This window comes from Bos mutus, chromosome 28 (genome assembly GCF_027580195.1).
Source record: "Bos mutus isolate GX-2022 chromosome 28, NWIPB_WYAK_1.1, whole genome shotgun sequence".
Classification (NCBI taxonomy): domain Eukaryota; kingdom Metazoa; phylum Chordata; class Mammalia; order Artiodactyla; family Bovidae; genus Bos; species Bos mutus.
The window spans coordinates 39,533,182-39,556,766 of NC_091644.1; the positions used below are offsets into that span (position 1 = coordinate 39,533,182).

General features: G+C 42.1%; 1 protein-coding gene across 1 annotated transcript in view; it reads left to right on the forward strand.

The window, feature by feature from the left end:
• PCNX2 (pecanex 2) overlaps window positions 1-23,585 on the forward strand; it is a 311,350-nt gene that overhangs the window by 62,061 nt on the left and 225,704 nt on the right. Inside the window, exons 10-12 of the mRNA XM_005891898.3 lie at window positions 2,532-2,677; window positions 13,012-13,165; window positions 13,252-13,284. Of these exons, the coding sequence (XP_005891960.1) occupies window positions 2,532-2,677; window positions 13,012-13,165; window positions 13,252-13,284 (333 nt within the window). The remainder of the gene's footprint in view (window positions 1-2,531; window positions 2,678-13,011; window positions 13,166-13,251; window positions 13,285-23,585) is intronic.

The following is a 23,585-nucleotide window of genomic DNA, read 5'->3' on the forward strand; positions in this document are numbered from 1 at the left end:
TCTTTTGAGAGGAAGATTTACTCTAAGTTACAAATTCACTGGGCTTCCCTGGTGGCTTAGACAGGAAAGAATCTGCCTGCAATGTGGGAGACCCAGGTTCAATCCCTGGGTTGGGAAGATCCCCTGGAGAAGGGAATGGCAACCCACTCCAGTATTCTTGCCTGGAGAGTTCCAGGGACAGAGGAGCTGGCACACTGCAGTCCATGGGGTCGCAAAGAGTCAGACACGACTGAGCACGTAACACTTTGACTTTCATAAGTTCATTGTCATTAAAAGAAGATGCTGTTCTTGCTGACAGGACAGCAGGAAGTTTCTTCGAGGCTCTCTTTTCTGTTGGAGTCAAATTCCAGACACAAGCAGCACTTATAATCTCAACTTACCTCTAATAATATTGCCCAATCCATCCTATATATTGTCAACCTGCATATTACCTTCACAATGGATCAACTTTCCCTTGAAATGCTCTTTGTGTTAATATTTTATGGTCTGAATAACTCTATGCTCCATAGCTGTCAGGGGATTAGCATCTGGGAACAGAGAGATGGGGAAGTCAGCCTCCTAGGAGGGTTCCACATGGTCTCCAGTGAAGCAGATGTGTTGCCCTTATGCATGCCGGGTGTTTTGACATCAGCGACTTTCAGTGAATTAAGGAAAAATTATGCAGTCTGCCCAAGTATGACCTTCTTCTTTGTAAGTCTGAGAGGAGTGAACAAGACCACTGAAAGGTAGCTTTACCTCCATGGCTGCTCTTCCATGCTGTCCTCCTCCTCCCTTTACTTATCTTGGTCCTTCTTCTCAGTCTTCTGTGTCTTATGTGGTTGTTCAGTCACCAAGTCGTATCCGACTCTTTGTGACCCCTTGGACTGCAGCACGCCAGGCTTCTCTGTCACTCACCATCTCCTGGAGTTTGCCCAAGTTCATGTCCATTGAATCAGTGACGCCATCCAAACATCTCATCCTCTGTTGTCCTCTTCTCCTTCTGCTTTCAATGTTTCACAGTATCAGGGTCTTTCCCAATGAGTCGGCTGTTCGCATAAGGTGGCCAAAGTATTGGAGCTTCAGCTTAGCCTACAGGAAATTAGAGCCTACTGAAAATCCTTTTTGGAAAAATATAGGACGAAAGCAAACAAATAAAAATGCAAGCTAGCATAATCCACCAATTCCACTTTTTGGTGTATATTCAAAGAGCCTAATGCAGGGAATCCAACAGATACTTGCGTGTGCATGTTCACAACAGCGTTATTTATGATTGTGAATACTGAATATTCCACAAGAGGTGGATGCAACCCAAGCATCTGTTGACAGATGAATGAATAAACAAAATGTGGTCTATCCATAAAATGAAACTTTATTCAGCCTTAAAAAATTTTTTTGACACCTGAAACATGATAGAACTTGAGATCATTATGATAAATGAAATAAGCCAGTCACAAAGGAACGATACTCTTTAATTCCACTAATAGGAGGTACCCAGAGGGGTCAAATTCCTGGAGACAGAAAGTAGAGGAGTGTGGGGAGTTAGTGTTCAATGTGGACAGGGTTTCAGTTTTGCAAGATGAAAACATGAATAATAATATGAATATTATTGCTACTGAAATGCATACATACAAAATGGTTAAGATATAAATTTTATATTATGTATTTTTTTTAACCACAGTTACAAAAAAAAGCAACCCCACGGATTAGAAATAGAAGGTCTGCAGCGGGCTGGGGATCATTAAGTATTTGTTCAGCAAATGAACGGAGACTAATTTTTTTCAAAATTGAATTCCTTTCCACTAGATTAGATCCAATCAGAGATGAATTTGGGGTGAAAATGTTTTAAATCTGAGATTAAATTCCTCCACCTGTTTCTGTTTTATTGGTTTAATTTTTTTTTCTGATAAATATTTCAGGTCTTATATTGGGCTTCACTGAAGACCTATGTACTGTGGATGAAAATCTTTTTACTTAAAAAAATTTAAATATTTATCTCAGCATTACATTAAATAACATACCTTTCAAAAATTATGTCATTTAAGGCCTTTTGTTGAATTCTGATCTTTCATAATAATTACTTTCATGGCAGTTTCCTGGCCTAACAGTAGTATTTTGATATGAGTAGCATAATTTTAATGTCACATTATAATGAAATTGAAATGTTTTGGTAAAAAAGACCTTTTCTGCAACAAGGATCTACTGTAGAGCATAGAGAACTATACTTGGTATTTTGTGATAACCTATAAGGGAAAAGAATACAGAAAAGAATGAATATGTGTATATGTATAATTAAACCACTTTGCTGTACAACTGAAACTCACATAACATTGTAAATCAATAATAGTACAAAAAATAAAGCTGGGAAAAAAAGACCTTTTCTGTTGATCATTGTCCTTTTGTTAGGGTGCCATTTTTTTTTATGGACTCTGTTGGTTTCCATTTCAGAATTTAAACATCTGCTTTTGGTACTTTTAAATCAGGAGGCTTATTTTCCTGACAATAACACGTCTACGTGAAACCCTCTCTCTGTTTTTTCTTTCCGTATCTAAAAGCATCTGAGTCAGGATCTGGAAGATTCATCCTGTTCTTCCACACAAGGAAAGTTTAACCGAGAGCAGTTTTACAAGTTTATCATTTTCCCTGGCAAGTGGATTAAAGTCTGGTATGATCGCCTTACCTTGCTGGCATTACTTGATCGGTAAGCCTCCAGGCATGCACATGTGCTGGGGAAAGACACAAGTGGGGCATGGCGTGTGCGCTGGCTTGCTGATAATAAGCAGTTTGGCCTCAGGCTGAAATTCTCTGGGGCTTTTCCAAGGTGTCCACTTTTTGTCCTGCAAACCCAGAGTTAAAGCAGTGAGATCCCGACAAATGAAGAAATTGTCATTGAGCGGTTCAAATGGGAGCTAGGAGAATTTGGTAGCATGGTTTAGTCTTAAGGTCTGGGGACAATATGCCTTGGTCTGCTCATCTTTTGCCAGTTTTTGTAGGACAGCCTGCAGCTGCCATGTTGAGGGCAGAGCTTGGGTGTGTGGATGTGGCGTGGGGAGGGGAGGAGGGTCATGGAGGGGGAAGGAGTGATGTCTCGCCCTTTCCTTTCAGGACTTGGGTTCTAAATATTCTATCCTATACTTTGGATGCTAGTCTTTCCTTTAAACCTATTACTCTTTCTCACCACTGTTTCTCAAGATGCAGTGCTGTGGGGTTGGAGCTGAGGGTACTGAGTGGGGAAGTGGAGGTGGGTGGCAGGGGTCAGGTTGAGTAAGGCATGATGGAGTTGGGGACCAAAGAAGGGACTTCCCATTTCCATTCCCCTCGGGATATACAGAAGACCAGATTGTGATCTTTTTTAAATAATGTTTTTATTAAAATTTAAACCTTTACTCTGCAAAAAGACAGTATAAAAGAATGAAAAGACAAGTCATTGACAGAAAAAATTGTTTATGAGACTTCCCTGGTGGTCCGGTGGTTACGACTTCATCTTGCAATGTGGGGGGTGTAGGAGTGATCCCTGGTTGGGGAGCTAAGATCCTATATATCTTGTGGCCAAAAAACAAAAACATACAACAACAACAACAAAAACACAGAAGCAGTCTTGTGACAGATTCAATAAAGACTTAAAAAAATTAAAAATTTACAAAGCACACATCAGATATATATCCAAGATATACAAAGACTACTTAAAGCTCCATAATAAGAAAACAACCTAATTTTAAAATATGGGCTAAAGATCTGAAGAGAACCCTCATCTAAGAAGACATCCAAATGGCAAACAAGTTCATAAAAATAGGCCTATCATTTTATATCACTAGAGATTTGCAAATTTAAGCAATGATGAGATATCACTATGCACTATAAGAATGTTTAATCAAACAAAACTGACAATAGCAAATGCTGGAAAGAATGTGGGACAAAAAACCCCTTTTTTCATTGCTGGTGGAAGAACAGAATGGTACAGCTAATTTGAAAGACAGGATGGCAGTTTTCTAAAGAAAACAGTTTTACCATATAGTTCATCATTTGTACTCCTAGGTATCTACCTACCTGATTTGAAAACATCCACATAAATACTGCATATGAATGTTTTTAATATCTGTATTTATAATCGTTAGAAACTAAAAGGAACCAGGATGTACATCAGTATATGAGCAGATAAATTGTGGGGGCTTCCTTGGTGGCTCAGTCATTAAGAACCCATCTGCTCATACAGGAGATGTGGTTTTGATCCCTGGGTTGGGAAGATCCCCTCAAGAAGGAAATGGCAACCCAACTCCAGTAGTCTTGCCTGGGAAATCCTATGAACAGAGGAGCCTGGTGGGCTACAGTCCATGGGGTCACAAGAGAGTCAGATATGACTTAACAACCAAACAACAACAACAACAAATTGTGATATTCACAGGTTGTGGGTTTGGAGATTCGGATGCTATTACTAATGGTGTCATCAGAAAACACAGGCGTTTCACAGTTAAATGTAAGTCAGTGGGGTAGTGGGAAGGCTGGTTGCCTGCCTGGCTGTTGTGGGTCCCCCAGTGACTACTTGTTATCATAATGTCTTAAATGGTGTGATCACATACTGAAAAACTATAGTCATGCAAAATTACAACAGTAAATTTCAGGACCCACAAGTCAGGGAAGGGAGTTATAATGGTTTTTCTAACAACACTATGTTACCCCAGGGGCACACACTTAAGACGAAGACTTCATACTTGACTAAAATAATTCAAGATAATACAGTATGTTAGGTGAGAAGTGTTTTTGAAATATTCATTTAAAAAGAAATTAACAGAAGTTGAACTAACTTGCCTTAACCCTTCATATTAAATACAAATATTTCTATGGATTTCTGGGTTTGTTATTTTAAAATCCACTCACTGATGAAAATTAGCTGAAAATCCAGTGAAGATCTAAAAAAAGATGATGAGAAAGATGATTATCATCTTGTGAAGGTTATAGTATTAAATCATTTTAATCACCTCTCTTGCAAGTTACGTGCTAAGTCATGTCCGACTCTTTGTGACTCCATGGACTGTAGCCCGCCAGGCTCCTCTGTCCATGGGATTCTCCACCAGGAATATTGGAGTGGGTTGCCGTTCCCTTCTGACCCAGGAGGATGGAACCTGTGCATTGGTAGGTGGGTTCTTTACCACTGCCCTCAGTCTCCTGTTAAATGGGGGTAATCTATTGGGTTGGCCAAAAAGTCAGTAAGATGTTATGGAAAAACCCCAACAAACCATATCACAGGGAGGATATGAGGATCAAACCAAATTAATGATAGAAAGAGTTCTTTAAATATTAGTTGTTGGGAAGATTCCCTGGAGAAGAAAATGGCAACCCACTCCAGTATCCTTACCTGGAGAATCCCAAGGACAGAGGAGCCTGGCGGGCTACAGTCCGTGGGGTCGCAGAGTCCGACGTGACTGAGCACTTGCTCATGTTATTACTTGGAATGTGGCCCAGAACCCAGAAAGAAGAAAAAATTTTTAAATGAAATAAATGATTGTAGCCAAAGTGTGTGTGCTGAGTGTGTGCTAAGTCACTTTAGCCATGTCCGACTCTCTGTGACCCTGTGGACTGTAGCCCACCAGGTTCCTTTCTGGCCAAAGTAGATGCTGTCAAATGCAGACACTGAAACTTAGGCCCTTAGAAAGGAGAGATCACCCTTTCTCCAGAGCCCATCTAATCCTACTTTCAGTCGTCCACCCGCAAGCTTGGTGATCTGGTTTTCTAGTTGGCAGTCAATGAAGAGGGGAGGAAGGGACGCCATGACTCCCAGCTGACAGTGAGGAAGGAGGCAGGAAAACCCAGAACACTGACCTAGAAAACCCGAGCAGCCTGGGACCTTTGTGTGGAGAGAGCAGCCCCGCACAAGGACCCTGGAGCAGCACTCAGCACACAGAACCGCCTGGGAGCTTTGTGAAAACCCAGATGCTCAGGTGTGAGAAGCCACCACCCCAGCGTGGCCTGGGGCACAGCACCCCTCCTTAGCTCACCTGGTTAGTTCAGTGATGATCTGAAAGGTCTGTTTAAGAAAACAGGGATTCACACGATAAATTTTACGTTTTTGATGACCGGAGCTGTTTTTTTATTTGAAAATGTATACATAAATTACCCTGGATATTCATTGGGAGTATCTAAAGTCACATGGATGAGAGAACTTGAATTTACCAAATGAAAGCTTGGTAAACACATATATAATAGAAAACAAACTTATAAGTGTTGGCAGAAACTGGAAGAATTTGGTGAATAACAGGCAATGAAATCAGACTAATTGCTGCCCTGAACTCCCCCAGGTTTGGACTTCTGTTTGACGTTTTTTAACTTTTCTCTGGGACTCAGACTCATCTTCTTTGAATGTGTTTCCTTATCCTCTGATCATGGTAGTGTCCTCGGTCCCTATGATCACAACCTCTCCCGTTTGCCTTCAGTTTGCCGTCCAGTCTGCTTAGATATTTTTAGACTTGTCTCTCTTTTATCATTTTCTCTTCCTTTCTCTTCTGCTATTACCTCACCTTGCAAAACACCTAGGTTTTCTTTTTCTTTCACCAGTTTATCAGGTTAGCATCTAAAACAAAAAGCTGTCCATCTAAGCATCATTTCATTCATTTATTTGTTCATTCAATACTTAAAAAAAAAATCAAAACACCTATCCACTCTAGGCTCTATAAGGAGCCCTGGGTATAGAGCAATGAATGAAACAGACATACAGTCCCTGTGCTCGGGAAGTCTGACTCCACTGGGGGAAGTGGGCTGAGACAGCACACAGTCCTGGGTGCCATGGAAGACACTCCTGAAGGCCTGAGATAGAGGAACTTGGGGGAAGAGGACACAGGTGTCAGGACAGGTGATGACAGAAGCCTTATCCGAGGAGGAAACACACAGATCTGAAATACAGCAGGGAGCTAGGCATGTGACAAGCAGGGGCAAACTCACCATCGTCATCATCGTGAGGATGTGCTCTCATGTCTCCTATCCTTACAAATCCTCTGGACCACGTTCCCCCAGCTGCTGTCCCGTTTCTCCAGGTTTCCTTGCAGCAGAGCTCCTTGAAGCATTGCATGTTATTTTTTTTTGCAGTTTCTCTCCTCTCATTTTCTCACAACCCCCTTGCATTCAGTCTTCTGACCCCAGGGCCGCGTGGAGCCTGCCCTGGTCCAGGTTGTGGTTGATCCTCTCATTCTTGGTTCACTCTCTTCTCTTGTTTCTGGGGCTCAGCCCTCTATTGGTTTTCCTTCTGCCCTGTTGGTAGCTCCTTCCTGGTCCCCTTTGCAGGTGACCTCTTCATGTTGGTGTCCCAGGAGCTGCTCAGCCCTTGGTTTTTCTCTTTCTACCCGCTTTTCTTTAGTGATCACATTTAGTCTTATGGCTTTAAATCCCGCTAATCTGCCAGTGACCCTCAATTTCTGTCTCCACCCTGGACCTATTGCCTGATTTCTTTACTTGTGTATCTAACAATGGGGTTGACATCTCATAATCAGAGTTGAACCTGTGCTTTTCATCTCTACCTCGTCCCAGGTCTGCTCCACCTGTGGTCTCCCCCACCTCAGCTGATGACCACCTTATCCTCCCACTTTTCATTAAAAATCTTGGCATAATCCTTAACTCTTCTTTCCTTTCACTCCCGTGTTCAATTTCTCGTAGATCATGTTTACTGCTCCTTCAAATGTACCTAGTGCAGCTTCCACCTTTAATGTGGCCGCCTTTGTTTGAGCTGCTTTCATCTCCCGTCTGGGTTACTGTAAGAGCATCAACTGCTCACATCCATTCTCCCTGGACACTATTCTTTTTCAAAATTGTATTGAAGTAATAGTTGATTTACAGTGTTGCATTAATTTCTGCCGTAGGGCAAAGTGTTTCCATTATCCATATATATTCTTTCCCATTATGGCTTATCACAAGATATTGGCCAAAGTTGCCTGTGCTGTACAGTAGGACCTTGGTGTCTGTCTGTCCTATATAAAATAGCTTGCATCTGCTGATCCCAAACTCCCAATCCATCCCTCCCCCGCCCCACTCCCCTTGGCAACCACCGGTCTGTTTTCCGCATATGAGTCTGTTTCTCTTTTGTGGATAAGTTCATTGTGCTGTGTTTTAGATCTCACATACGTGATATCGTATAATATTTATCCCTCTGTCTGACTTGCTGCACTTAGTATGATACTCTCGTGGTCCATCCATGTCGCTGCAAATGGCATTACTTCATTCCTTTTGTGGCTGAGTAGTATTCCATCTTATGTATACCGCATCTTCTTTATCCTTGCATCTCTCAGCGGGCATTTAGGTTGCTTCCACGTCCTGTCTATTGTAAATAGTGCTGCTGTGAGCACAGGTGCGTGTATCTTTTTGAATTATGGTTTTCTCTGGATATATGCCCAGGAATGGGATTGCTGGATCATATGACGGCTCTATTTTCAGTTTTTTAAGGAACCTCCCTACTGTTCTCTGTAGTGGCTGCACCAATCTACATTTCCTCCAGTATCTCCCTGTATACTATTCTTAACACAACAGAGTGTTGGGCGCCTCTTGGTCTTCCTGTTGGTCACCACACCAGGCCCTCTTCCGGCCTGAAGACCTTTGCCCTGGCTGTTCCCCCTACCTGGTGCGCTCTTCCCGCAGATAACCCCACGGCTGGCCCTTTTGTCTTTCAAATGCTTTTTCTTAGAGAGACTTAGCCTGACCTTCCTGTATAAAATCCATCAGGTCTCTGTCCACACACTCATAACTCCTCTCAGCTTGTTCTTTTCATTTTTCCGTTGCGCGAATGCTCTTCAAATAGTCTATCATGTTCTTACTCTGTGTGTATTATTTATTTTATGTCACTGCCCACTGGAAAGGAGACTGTATGAGTTTCATTCACTGATGTATCCGCAGCACTTACGTTACATGAACAAATGCATCAGCTTCCCTTAGCAAACTCCTTCCCAGTTTCTGCCATTATGAGCCTTTTCCCCCAGATTGAAAGCTTAACGTCATCTTTATTCTTTCACTCTCTTATGGTGCATAATCCATTCAATCAGAGTCTTTTCTGCCCTGTTCTGCTTTGTGTCTGAAAGTCACGCGTCCCCTCTAATTTCCCAGGTGTGTCACTTTCTCAGGCTCTTGTTACTTCTCTCTGGGAGTGCTGTTTATCCTTTCCCCTCCAGTGCATCTTGTTAACCTCTGCAAGATAAATCTTTCTAAAGTATAGCCTTAATCACGACACCCCCTACCCAGTGAGCAAACTTCTTCATCCAATATTTACGAGGAACCGTGGGAGGGGAGTGATGGTGGGGAGGTGGAGGAATGGAGTCCTGGTGGAGGCGGACTTGGGAAAAATTACTTTTTAGGAACTTTATTTTTTCTCTCCAAATAGAAAAAGTTTTTTTTTAATTGAAATTTTTGTTTTATTTCCTAAGCTTTTAGATAGTCTTAGATAACTTCAAAATGTTATGAGCAAACTAAAGAATACATAATTATACACCTGGACTGGATAAACAAATATATTTAGCTCTATAAAAAGTACATAGTAGAGAATAAAAAATACTTAAATTTCACTTCTCATCAAATATTTATTGTCCCTCCCCCAGTTTTTAAAAAAGTTTTCAACATGAGATCTTAATATCTGAGTTCTTTACATTTCTGTACTTTTATACCTCTTGATTGCCTGATTAAAAAATGGGGAAAAAATATGAACAGATTCCTCACTAGAGAAGATATACAGATGGCAAATAAATGTGTGAGAAGATGCTCCACATTGTATATCATTAGGAAATTATGAATTAAAACAATGATGAGATGCCACCACACACCTATTAGAAAGTGAGTGTCACTGACTCGTGTCTGACTCTTTGCAACCCCAGAATACTGGAGTGGGTAGACTTTCCCTTCTCCAGGGGAATCTTCCCAACCCAGGGGTCGAACCCAGGTCTCCTGCATTGCAGCCAGGTTCTTTACCAGCTGAACCATAAGGGAAGCCCAAGAATACTGGAGTGGGCAGCCTATCCCTTCTCCAGTGGATCTTCCCGACCCAGGAATTGAACCGGGGTCTCCTGCATTGCAGGTGGATTCTTTACCAACTGAGCTATCAGGGAGGCCCCCTATTAGAAAGGCCTAATCCAAAACACTGATAATAGCAAATGCCAGCAAGGGTGTGGGGCAGCAGGACTCATGTTATTGCTGATGGGATTGCAAAATGGTACAGCCTCTTTGGAAGACAGCTCAGCAGTTTCTTACAAATTAAACACACTAGTAGTACAGTTTGACCTACCAATCATGCTCCTTATTTCCACACAAAAACCTGCATTTATAGATGCTTTATTCATAATTGCCAAAACTTGGAAGTAACTGTCTTTTGATTGGTGATGGATAAACAAATTGTGGTATGTCAGTATTACTGAGCAGTAGAAAGAAAAGAGCTATCAATCCATGCAAAGACACAGAGGGCCTTTGATGTGTATTACTAAGTGAAAGAAGCTAACCGGAAAAGGCTGCACACTGTATGATTTCATTATGGAATCTGGACAAGGCAGATCTATGGAGACAGTAAAAAGATGAGCGGTTACCAGGGGTTAGAGAGGATGGATGAATAGGCAGAGCACAGAGGATTTTTCGGGCAGTGAAAATACTCTGTATAATACAATAATGGTGGATATGTATCATTACAGCGTTGTTTAAACCCATAGAATGTACATCACCAGGAAGCAACCATAATGTAGACTATGGACTTCAGTTGATAATGATTTGTCAGTGTTGCTTCATCAGTTAAAACACATGTTGCACTCTAGTGGGAGATGTTGATGGTGGGGGAAGGTGGGTGTATATTTGGAGGGAGGAGCTATGTAGGAACTCTTAACACTTTCTCCTCAATTTTGTCGTGAATCTAAAACTGCTCTAGGGACTTCCATAGCAGTTCAGTGATTAAGACTTCACCTTCAAAGGAAGGGTGTAGGGATGTGATTCTTGGTTGAGGAGCTAAGATCCTACTTGCCTCATGGCCAAAAAACCCCAAACATAAAGAACAGAAGCAATAGTGTAACAAACTCAATAAAGATAAAGACATTTCAAAAAAAATAAAAAAAACATTGAAACAAAAAATCATGTAAGAAAAAATAAAGTGCTTTAAAATGGGAGGAGGAGGAGGGAAGGGTTTAAAGATATTTTAAAAAATGTAAAGTTTAAAAATAAAATAAAATTAAAAAAATAAATTAAAAAGACATTGGCAAAAAAAAATTCACCTAAAAAAATCCCAAAGAGAACTTGTTTGTGGGATAACCACAATAAATCTAAATAACAATAATTATTATATCAAAAAAATAAATAAAAATAAAATCCATTAATTAAAGAAAGACATTCAGGAGTGCCTGAGCATGCCAAGGATGAAGTAGCCAACTGTTCCTGTCTAAAAATGATCATCATTTAATGGGAAAGACCAATAGGTACATGGACAAAAATAGGAAATATAAGATAGCTCAGCTGGTAAAGAATCCGCCTGCAATGCAGGAGATCCTGGTTTGATTCCTGGGTCGGGAAGATCCGCTGGAGAAGGGATAGGCCACCCTCTCCAATATTCTTGGTTTCCCTTGTGGCTCAGCTGGTACAGAATCCTTCTGCAATGCAGGAGACCTGAGTTCAATCCCTGGGTCAGGAAGATCTCCTGGAGAAGGAAGTGGCAACCCACTCCAATATTCTTGCCTGGAAAATCCCATGGATGGAGGAGCCTTGTAGGCTACAGTCCATGGGGTCACAAAGAGTCGGACATGACTGGGCGTCTTCACTTCACTTCACTCAGAATTCTAGTGATTAGTCCATCTAAACTCTTGACCTTGGGGTCCACACCATCCTCCCTTTCAACTGTTCCCTCCTGTAATTCCACCCTGCGTCTCCTTCTCTCATAGAAACCTTCCACCTCTGATGTCATAGTCCCAGCCTCAGTTCGTTCTTCATATCCCCTCTGCGTGCTAAATGACTTCAGTCCTGTCCAACTCTTTGCAACCCTATGGACCATACCCCTTCAGGCTCCTCTGTCCATGGGATTCTCCAGGCAAGAATACTGGAGTGGGTTGCCATTTCCTTCTCTAGGGGATCTTCCTGACCCAGTGACTGAACCCGGGGCTCCCACACTGCAGGCAGACTCTTTACCGTCTGAGTCACCAGGGAATTTGCTTTCCCCCTACCTCCATCCAATGTCTCCACATCCCCTCTTGCACTTTGATGGATCCACTTCCTCCCACTAGCAGCCCTCGTTGCCTCCCCCATGATCCTGCCTTTAGCCCCTTTATATCAGCATCTTGACACTCCCTTTCTTGTCCCTTTGCATACCCGCTGATAACACCCCACGTCTGGATGAGCTCATCTCTCTGCCCCACACCTCTTATGTGGCATCTCCAGAGAGATCACCCAGTGATTCACTGGGGTCAGACCCACTGCACTGACAGCTCTCTGGCCAGAGCTCTCCTGGCCTCTGAAATGGAGCAGCAAATTCTGGCCACTGTGACTGTATGTGGAAGGGATTGCCTGCTTTAGTCAAGTGTAATGTACCCACTTCCTCCACTTAATGGAGTCAGTGAAGCTCCTTTTCAGAAACACATTTCACTGTGGTGGATGGAATAATTAACAGTCTTCTCCCAGTAAACCTGGTTTAATGGCCAGGGACACCCAAAGGGATTATATTTCACTTGTTTCAATAACAGAAAATGGGAGTTAAATATGGCTTTAAAAAAAATGTAGAATGCAGTAATAATGCAAGAAAGAAAGAAACTGTAAAATCTTGTTACCAAACATAAAAGCTTGAGATAGATCCTCTCTGCTGTCAGTCATTTTAGAAGCACGCACGTATTCTCTGGATAAAAACAGACAGCTTTACCTTTTATTCCCTTTGTTTTTTTAATTTTAATTTTTTAAAATTATGAAAGTGTGATAACACATTTATAGGAGACTAGGAAAAGACACAACAAGATTATGTATAGTTCCACTATATATTACAATTATTTTTAAGTAGATAAATGAAAATTTTTAGATGGAGTTTCAATATTGTTTTTATTTGTTTATTTTGCTCAGAACTGAAGATGTCAAGGAAAATGTGCTGGCGGTTTTACTCATTATCCTGGTTTCCCTGCTTGGATTTCTGACATTGAACCAAGGCTTTTGCAAAGACATATGGACGCTCCTCTTCTGCCTCATCATGGCCAGCTGCCAGTATTCCCTGTTAAAGGCAAGACCACATCTAATTCTTACCATCAGTAATGTAGCCTTGAAATCATGAGATGATGACCCAGACACTTCTGATTTGTGTTCTAGAGCGTTCAGCCTGACCCTGCCTCGCCAATCCACGTAAGTGTCCACTATCAGGCTTGTCTGGCCTGCTTGCATTGAAGATGGGGAATGGCCAAAATCAATTCAAATGTATATAGCAATATTCATATATACTGAATGTAAAATGGAAGTGTTAATGCATGGTGGTCAAGTTCAGGGGACATCTGAGGCTGTGATGGGAATGGTGGTGGGGAGAGGCCAGGATGGGGACCAAGAGTGTGTGGAGGGCCTTTTCCATCTCATTGAACTCATCTCAGGAAAGATGTTGCAGTCAGTGGAGAAATCGGCAGAGTCTGCAGTCAGGCTACCTGTGTTGGTTTCCTGGTTCTTGTGTCTGAATGTTGGACCCTGAATGAAAAGTGAACTCTCCATACCTCAGTTTCCCTGTGTGTGAATAAGGATAGTAGAAATGCCTATGGGGAGTGAATTAATCCAACTCAAGGGCTTAAAACAGTGTCTGGAATATAGAAATTGCTTCATAGATGGTCGCTGTTATTGGAAACATTGGTTATGTAAGCACAAATCATTATTCTTTTTACACGAAGCTGATCTCTTCCTGTCCCACACTTTCAAGTGTATCGTTACCTTTTATCTCATCATTTGGGGGCTTATTTATAATTGAAACTCTGGCCTCCCCAGTACCGGTCTCTTGGTGCTCTGGCATCCCTCCCTGAGCTCAGAAGCACTGTAGCATCCACTGACCAGGGTGCACGCTCGCCTGCGGGGTGGTGGGTCCAGGCCTGGCACTGGCCCTACTGGGACCCCAGCCACGTGCCTTTGCACCAAAACCACTGCTTGGTGGATGTCCCAGCTCTTGGGGAAACCTTCCTTCCTCTGTTATGGTAAACTCCCGTGAGTCCCTGAAAATCCCATCTGATGAAAGAAAACCTGACCTTCCCGCTATTGTGCTTTAAAAAAGAAATTCATATCCAGGATTTAGGAGTGATCTCAAGTCTGTGATAGCTCATATTTAGCTCATAGTAATTAAGAAAAGCTTATAATTGGCTGCTCACCTGGCATACGTTGCTATCTTGTTAAATTCCTCTGTTCCCCATAATTGGTTTACATGGAATACATCTTCTTTTGTCCCAGCGTCTGAATGTCAAGATAAGGAGAAACAGTGTAATTAGGGTATCACAGATGTATTGTTGTGATTATTGTCAAGAATCTGGGCTAGGTGGTGTGAGCCGAGATGCTCAGCCCTGTGACGTTCTGTCCCAGCCCACCCCCGCTGCGACACTGCCATCCTCCTGCTGCAGTAAATAAGCCCTGCTCCCTAGTGACAGCGCTTGGGTCACTGTCTTTCTGGGTGACCCGGGGGAGGGGTGTAATAGGCTATTAAACATTCATTTCCTGCACGTGCTCTCACGAATGATACTACCAGAGGTGAATGGTGAGAACAGCTGTTATCACCCCTGTGGATTTGTAATGACCGTTTGTAGGACCCCCGGGTCACGGTTCTAAGTCGGAGTCGTAGTGTCTACATTGATCCAGTTCCTAGAGGGCTATACCCAGCTGCTCTTCCTTTATCTGAGCAAGCATGTCACAGTGAGATAGGAAACAGTGACTCTTCTTTCTGTCATCGGAAGTCACAGTCAGACATCAAAGCCTGTTTATTGTAGTAATTAATATGCTTACACAGATTGCTAAGTAGATTAGTCCTGATTTGAGTTAGCATTTCTAACTATTATGGTGAGGAAAGAAAACATGGTAGGTATAAAATATTTCCTCTTGCAATGTGTAGGTTAGAAGACTAACTTACTGTTTAGAGATAAGAAAACCTCAGAAAGGTCAGTCCAGTCTGGTAGAGAGATGGTTCTGTGCCTGCCACCAGCCCTGGCTAAGATTCATTCATCAGTGGCTGTCAGATAAAACAAAGTGCTTTAAAAAAATTTTTTTTAAATTTTGAATTGGAGTATAGCTGATTAACAATGCTGTGATAGTTCCAGGTGGACAGCAAAGGGATTTAACCATGCATATACATGTGTCCATTCTCCCTCCCCTCCTATCCAGCTGCCACTGAAGTGCTGTTCAAAACTATATTACTTTGTTCGTTCCCAGGGAGTGGCTGTTCAAAAATGCAGTCAATTCTTGTTCTTCGAGTGATTGATTTTTCTTCTGTGTTTCTTTCCAGGAGCACAGAGGTGGCAAATTTTGAGCAAGTTGTTAAAACCAGAAGATAGCATAATGATTTTTTTTTTTTGCATAACACTGTGTGTTTCAGATAGAGTTGCAGAATTAATATTGACATGCTAGTAGATATGGTACCATCAATCCTGGGCTTGAAAAAAAAAACTTCTGATTGTAAAAGAAAACAAGTCTAGGAGAGCTTCAAAACTGAGGGTGAGGGTAGCTTCTGGAATCAGTTGGAGGATCAGAGACTGGTAATTTAGCTATGGGTGATGAAGCTGTTCCTTCCTTACAGACTTATAGACTTGTCCAACCAACAGTGGATTTCCCAGGTGGCGCTAGGGGTAAAGAACCTGTTTGCCAATGCAGGAGACATAAGAGATGTGGGTTTGATCCCTGGGTCGGGAAGATCCCCTGGAGAAGGAAATGGCTACCCACTGTAGTATTCTTACCTGGAGAATCCCATAGAGAGGAGCCTGGTGGGCTACCATCCATAGGTTTGCAATGAGTCACACACAACTGAAATGACTTAGCACGCACACACAACCAATAATATCCACTAATGATAATCCAGAAAGTAAAATCTGGTGGGATATCTGAAAGGCATCAAAAGACTGGGATCCTCAGCATGGAGCTGGAGTCAGGGACCTTTCCCAGCACCTGCTGGGACTCTGAGTTGGGGTGGCTGAGACAGCACCTGGGAACCTGCATTCTAAATACACCACCCAAGTGCTGACGGAGGACGTGATCTCAGGTCACATCCGAGAAACACAGGGCAATCGGAAGCATGCAGGTTTGGGGATTTGAATTCAGCCTCTCCCTGTACACACTATGGCCTCTTGGTCGAGTGACTACTCTGAGTCTCAGGTTTTTCATCTGTGAAAAACGAAATATTAAAATAGGATATTGTGATGGAAGCAAGATAATGCACATCCAGGGCGCCGCATAGAATCTGGCACTGCGGGAACACTTGCCAAACGCTAACAGTTTTTCTGTGAGCAAAGTAGGGGTCATAATAACAACCTCAGTTAGTGCTGGTAATGAGTGACTTGGACAATGTACATAATGTTCCCAGCACAGGACCTGGAATGTTAAGTCCCCTGGAAATGATTCTTTCCTTTCTCCTTCTGCTTTGCAGATACAGAAGGCTGAGTGTACAGAAATTTCACAAGCCCCACACCTAGTTCCCTTATTATTAACCTCAAACATCAATATGTTTCATTTGCCACAACTACTGAACCCAGGCGGATACATCACTGTTAACTGAAGTTTATGTTTCACTTAGATTTCCATAGCTTTTTCCCATTATCTTTTTGTTTATTGGTTTGAGGATCGCATCCAGGACACCACATGGTATTCAATCATTCTCTCTCCTAAAGCTCCTGTCCGCTGTGACAGTTTCTCAGGCTTTCCTTGATTTTGGTGATCTGGACAGCTTCGAGGAGCATTGGTCAGGAATTTTATAGACTGTTCCTTAGTTGAGCTTTATTTGGTGCTCATCTGATGATTGGACTTGGGTCATGGATTTTGGGGAGGAAGACCACAGAGTTCAAGTATCATTTTCCCCACACCATTTTGAGGGTATGTACTATCAACAGGACTTACCACTTTTGATGATGACCTTGATCACCTGGTAAAGGTACTGTTTATCAGAGGAATGATTTTTTTAAATTTTATTAATTAAAAAAAAAAATTGCTACAGAGTTGATTTACAGTGTTGTATTAGTTTCTGGTGTCCAGCAAAGTGATTCAGTTATACATACACATATATCTATCCTTTTTCAGTTTCTTTTCCATTATAGGTTATTACAAGATATGGAGTATAGCTCCCTGTGCTCTACAATAGGTCCTTGTTGATATCTATTTTGTATATAACAGTGTATATCTGTTAAACCCAAACTCCTGATTTATCTCTCCCTCCCCCATCTTTCCCCTTTGGTAACCATAAATTTGTTTCCTATGTCTGTAAGTCTGTTTCTGTTTTGTAAAAAAGCCTATTTGTATCATTTTTTAGGTTCCACATAGAGGTGATCAGACCAGATCAGATCAGTCGCTCAGTCGTGTCCAACTCTTTGCGACCCCATGAATCGCAGCACGCCAGGCCTCCCTGTCCATCACCAACTCCCGGAGTTCACTCAGACTCATGTCCATTGAGTCGGTGATGCCATCCAGCCATCTCATCCTCTGTCGTCCCGTTCTCCTCCTGCCCCCAATCCCTCCCAGCATCAGAGTCTTTTCCAATGAGTCAACTCTTTGCGTGAGGTGGCCAAAGTACTGGAGTTTCAGCCTTAGCATCATTCCTTCCAAAGAAATCCCAGGGCTGATCTCCTTCAGAATGGACTGGTTGGATCTCCTTGCAGTCCAAGGGACTCTCAAGAGTCTTCTCCAACACCACAGTTCAAAAGCATCAATATAGGTGATAGAATATGATATTTGTCTGACTTACTTCACTTAGTATCACAGTCTCTAGGTCCATCCATTTTGCAGTAAATGACTTTATTTCATTCTTTGTCTGATTGAGTAATACCCCATTGTGTATATATGCCACCAAGTGTGGGTCATAGAATACTTGTTGGCTAGCGTTTTACTAGGGTCTGCTTCCTTAGGACAGTTGGACACCCACCCCCAGGTCATCTTCTTTTGCTCCACACAGAAAGGGAACCAAAGAGTATAGTTGAACTTTTTCAGTATACATCTGAAAAAAAAAACCAATTTGAAAAGATATATGCACCCAATGTTCATAGTAGCACTATTCACAGTGGCCAAGACATGGAAGCAGCCCAGGTGCCTTTCAGTAGACAACTGGATTAAGAAGATGTGGTCTATCTAAACAATGGACTACTGCTCAACCATAAAAAAGGAGTGTTGCCATTTGCAGCAACGTGGACAGACCTAGATAATACTGGGTGCGTGCTAAGTTCCTTCAGTTGTATCCTACTGTTTGCAACCCCATGGACTGTAGCCCACCAGACTCCTCTGTCCATGGGATTCTTCAGGTAAGAGTACTAGAGTGGGTTTCCATGCCCTCCTCCGGGGGGGTCTTCCTGACCCAGGGATCAAACTTGTGTCTCTTACATCTCCTGCCTTGGCAGCCTGGATCTTTACCATTAGCATCACCTGGGAAGTCAGATAATATTACATTTAGTGAAATAAGTCAAACAGTGAAAGACAAATACTGTACAATAGCACTTATATGTGGAATCTAAAATTTAGTACAAATGAGTCTATATACGACTCAGAAACAGACTCACAGACATAGAAACTATACTTCTGGTTACCAAAGGGAGAGAGAGAGAGGAATAAATTAGGAATTTAGGATTAAGGGATACAAACTACTGTACATAACATAGATAAGCAACAAACATTTACTCTATAGCACAGGGAACTATATTGAATATCTCATATATCTATAATGGAATATAATCTATGTTAATAAAAAAACCCCAAAACAAATCACTGTGCTGTACATCTGAAACTAACACAATATTGTAAGTCAGCTATATTTCAACTTAAAAAATTTTTAATTAAAACTTCAACCAATACAATATTGTAAAGTTAAAAAATAAAATAAAAAGAAAATTTCAAAAAAAAAAACTTCAACCATACAATATTGTAAATAACCTCCAATTAAAATAAATAAATTTATAAAAAAACACTTCAATTCAAAAGCTCTAAATAGATGAATTGCTAAGTCTTAAGTGAAACAGAACTAACCAACAGCTACCAAAAAATTATATTTAAATAAACTATTCTATACCATCGTGTGTGCTAAGTTGCTTTAGTCATGTCCAAGTCTTTGCGACCCTGTGGACTGTGACCTGACAGGCTCCTCTGTCCACGGGATCCTCCAGTCAAGAGTGCTGGAGTGGGTTGCCATCCCCTCCTTCAGGGGATCTTCCCAACCCAGGGATTGAACCTGCATCTCCTGCATTGCAGGCAGATTCTTTACCATTGAGTCACCACGGAAGCCCCTTTTCTCATCCTAAGAAACTATAAAAACAACCAACCCTTATAGTGAACAGAGTTCTACATAGGTAAACGTCATATTGCAGAAGGGCTGGACAGAGCAGGTAGTTATTTTTCTGCTCTCCAGTAGGAGCCCTTTTCACCCTCCTGAGTCCTCTCAGGAAGAGTCAGCACCTTCCAGGAAACGTTATTACGAATGCTTTTCCCCACCCTCTGTGTTTACTTCACATGTGTAACATTCACTTTGTGTATTTAAAGAACGATGATTATGAATGAACTCAAGCCAAGTGAGGTTGAGTGTTGGGCCTGGAAGGATCCAGGCCCAAATACAGGGACCATCTGGGTAGGTTTGGTGAGCCAGTGGGTAGTGACCAGGCAGCCAGGTGGCCAGCAGCGGGGTTCAAATCTTGGCTCAGGCACCCTGTCTTCTGTCTGAAGTCTGGGGCAAATTTCTTCTTCATGCCTCAGTTTGCCCTTGGCAAAATGAGAATAATAGTAGGACTTCTTCAGGTGGATTAACTCTGTGGTTGGTTACATTTCAAGTAGGTAGGACAGGGCCTGAGGCACAGGAAAACAGGATAAATGTCAGCCACTGCTGCTGTACATCAGCTTGTCAAAAACAGCTGCCCTATGTGTTCCGCCAAACAGGAACATGTGCAGGCTCAGCAGGCGGGAGGCAACTGTTTTCTGCCCTCTGGGCTGGGAAGCAGAGATCTGCAGGAAGCCTGGAGCTGACATGGGTACCAGTGGAGAAGGGATGGGGCTGGCGTGGCCTGGCTACTGACAGCCTCGGTTCAGTAATGCTGGACTCAAACACTCCGTCTTCCTTATAACCAACTCCTTTTATCTTTTTCTATCATCTATCTCTCCATATCACTATCCACCTATCATCTATCATTCTATCTTCTACATCTATCCATCTATCTATCCATCATCTGTCATCTCTATCTCTCTATCATTTATCTTTAACTATCTGTCTGCCTATATATCTCTCCATTTCCCTATCTAGCTATCATCTATCTATCCTCTATATCTATCCATCCATCATCTATCTCCCTATTCTGTATCTTCTAATGCTGAAGATAATGAAGAAACTGAAGTTGAATGGTTCTATGAAGACCTACAAGACCTTCTAGGACTAACACCCAAAAAAGATGTTCTTTTCATTATAGGGGACTGGAATGCAAAAATAGGAGGTCAAGAAACACCTGGAGTAACAGACAAATTTAGTCTTGGAGTACAGAGTGAAGCAGGGCAAAGGTGAATAGAGTTTTGCCAAGAGAATGCACTGGTCGTAGCAAACACCCTCTTCCAACAACACAAGAGAAGACTCTACACATGGACATCACCAGATAGTCAATACTGAAGTCAGATTGATTATATTCTTTGCAGCCAAAGATGGAGAAGCTCTATACAGTCAGCAAAACCAAGACCGGGAGCTGACTATCGCTCAGATCATGAACTTCTTATTGCCAAATTCAGACTTAAATTGAAGAAAATAGGGAAAACCATTAGACCATTCAGGTACGACCTAAATCAAATCCCTTACAATAATACAGTGGAAGTGAGAAATAGATTCAAGGGACTAGTTCTGATAGACAGAGTGCCTGATGAACTATGGATGGAGGTTCGTGACATTGTATAGGAGACAGGGATCAAGACCATCCCCACGAAAAAGAAATGCAAGAAAGCAAAATGGCTGTCTGGGGAGGCCTTACAAATAGTTTTGAAAAGAAGGGAAGTGAAAAGCAAGGGAGAAAAAGAAAGATATACCCATTTGAATGCAGAGTTCCAAAGAATAGCAAGGAGAGATAAGAAAGCCTTCTTCAGTAATCAATGCAAAGTAATAGAGGAAAACAATAGAATGGGAAAGACTAGAGATCTCTTCAAGAAAATTAGAGATACCAAGGGAACATTTCATGCAAAGATGGGCTCAATAAAGGACAGAAATGGTATGGACCTAACAGAAGCAGAAGATATTAAGAAGAGGTGGCAAGAATACATAGAAGAACTATAAAAAAAGATCTTCATGACCCAGATAATCATGATGGTGTGATCACTCACCTAGGGCCAGACATTCTGGAATGCGAAGTCAAGTGGGTCTTAGGAAGCATCACTACAAACAAAGCTATTAGAAGTGATGGAATTCCAGTGGAGCTATTCCAAATCCTGAAAGATAATGCTGTGAAAGTGCTGTGCTCAATATGCCAGCAAATTTGGAAAACTCAGCAGTGGCCACAGGACTGGAAAAGGTCAGTTTTCATTCCAATCCCAAAGAAAGGCAATGCCAAAGAATGCTCAAACTACTGCACAATTGCACTCATCTCACACACTAGTAAAGTAATGCTCAAAATTCTCCAAGCCAGGCTTCAGCAATACATGAACCGTGAACTTCAAGTTGTTCAAGCTGGTTTTAGAAAAGGCAGAGGAACCAGAGACCAAATTGCCAATATCCGCTGGATCATCAAAAAAGCAAGAGAGTTCCAGAAAAACATCTATTTCTGCTTTATTGACTATGCCAAAGCCTTTGACTGTGTGGATCACCACAAACTGTGGAAAATTCTGAAAGAGATGAGAATACCAGACCACCTGACCTGCCTCTTGAGAATCTGTATGCAGGTCAGAAAGCAACAGTTAGAACTGGACACGGAACAACAGACTGGTTCCAAGTAGGAAAAGGAGTTTGTCAAGGCTGTATATTGTCACCCTGCTTATTCAACTTATACGCAGAGTACATCATGACAAATGCTGGTCTGGGTGAAGCACAAACTGGAATCAAGATTGCTGGGAAAAATATCAATAACCTCAGATATACTGATGACATCACCCTTATGGCAGAAAGTTAAGAAGAACTAAAGAACCTCTTGATGAAAGTGAAAGAGGAGAGTGAAAAAGTTGGCTTAAAGGATCAACATTCAGAAAACTAAGATCATGGCATCCGGTCCCATCACTTCATGGGAAATAGATGGGGAAACAGTGGAAAAAGTGACAGACTTTATTTTTGGCGGGGCTCCAAAATCACTGCAGATGGTGACTGCAGCCATAAAATTAAAAGATGCTTCTCCTTTGAAGAAAAGCTATGACCAACCTAGACATCATATTGAAAAGCAGAGACATCACTTTGCTGACAAAGGCCCATCTAGTGAAAGCTATGGTTTTTCCAGTGGTTATGTATGGATGTGAGAGTTGGACTCTAAAGAAAGCTGAGCGCCGAAGAATTGATGCTTTTGAACTGTGGTGTTGGAGAAGACTCTTGAGAGTTCCTTGGACTGCAGGGAGATCCAACCAGTCCATCCTAAAGGAAATCAGTCCTGAATATTCATTGGAAGGACTGATGTTGAAGCTGAAGCTCCAGTACTTTGGCTGAGTGAATCAGTGAAGTCGCTCAGTCGTGTCCGACTCTTTGCAACCCCGTGGACTGTAGCCCACCAGGCTCCTCGGTCCATGGGATTCTCCAGGCAAGAATACTGGAGTGGGTTGCCATTTCCTTCTCCAAGGGATCTTCCCAACCCACGGATCGAACCCAGGTCTCCCGCCTTGCAGGCAGACGCTTTAACCTCTGAGCCACCAATACTTTGGCTAGCTGATGCAAAGAATTGGCTCATTTGAAAAGACCCTGATGCTGGAAAAGATTGAAGGTGGGAGGAGAAGGGGATGACAGAGGATGAGATGGTTGGATGACATCACCGACTCAATGGACATGAGTTTGAGTAAACTCTGGGGGTTGGTGATGGACAGGCAAACCAGGCATGCTGCAATCCATGGGATTGCAAAGAGACACCACTGAGTGACTGAACTGAACTGAACCGTCTATCTTTCTATGTCTGTCTATCTATCCATATCTATGTATCTGTCTATTTAATCTACTTATCTATCTATCCATTCATCCATGTATCTATCTACTTACCTTCCTATTATCTACCTATCTATCAATAGCAAGTGTGAAGCATTTGAGCAGCCCACCCTCTTGGTAAGAGGACAATTAGAATAATCTGGTCTGTTAGTCACAAGCACCACTGCTCTCCAGATGGGGACCTCCAGGTTTGAATAGATTCTCTCACTTTATCCTTTACTTGCCCTGCAACCAGAGCAAAGGCTGAGAAATTGTATGAGTAGGTGGGGCTCCTGGGAGAGCTAAATGCATGTACAGAGCAGGTTTTGTGAAGCAGCCTCCAAGATGCCCCCCAGCAGAAATCAGCAGTGCCCCCTAGGGTATTTTAAGG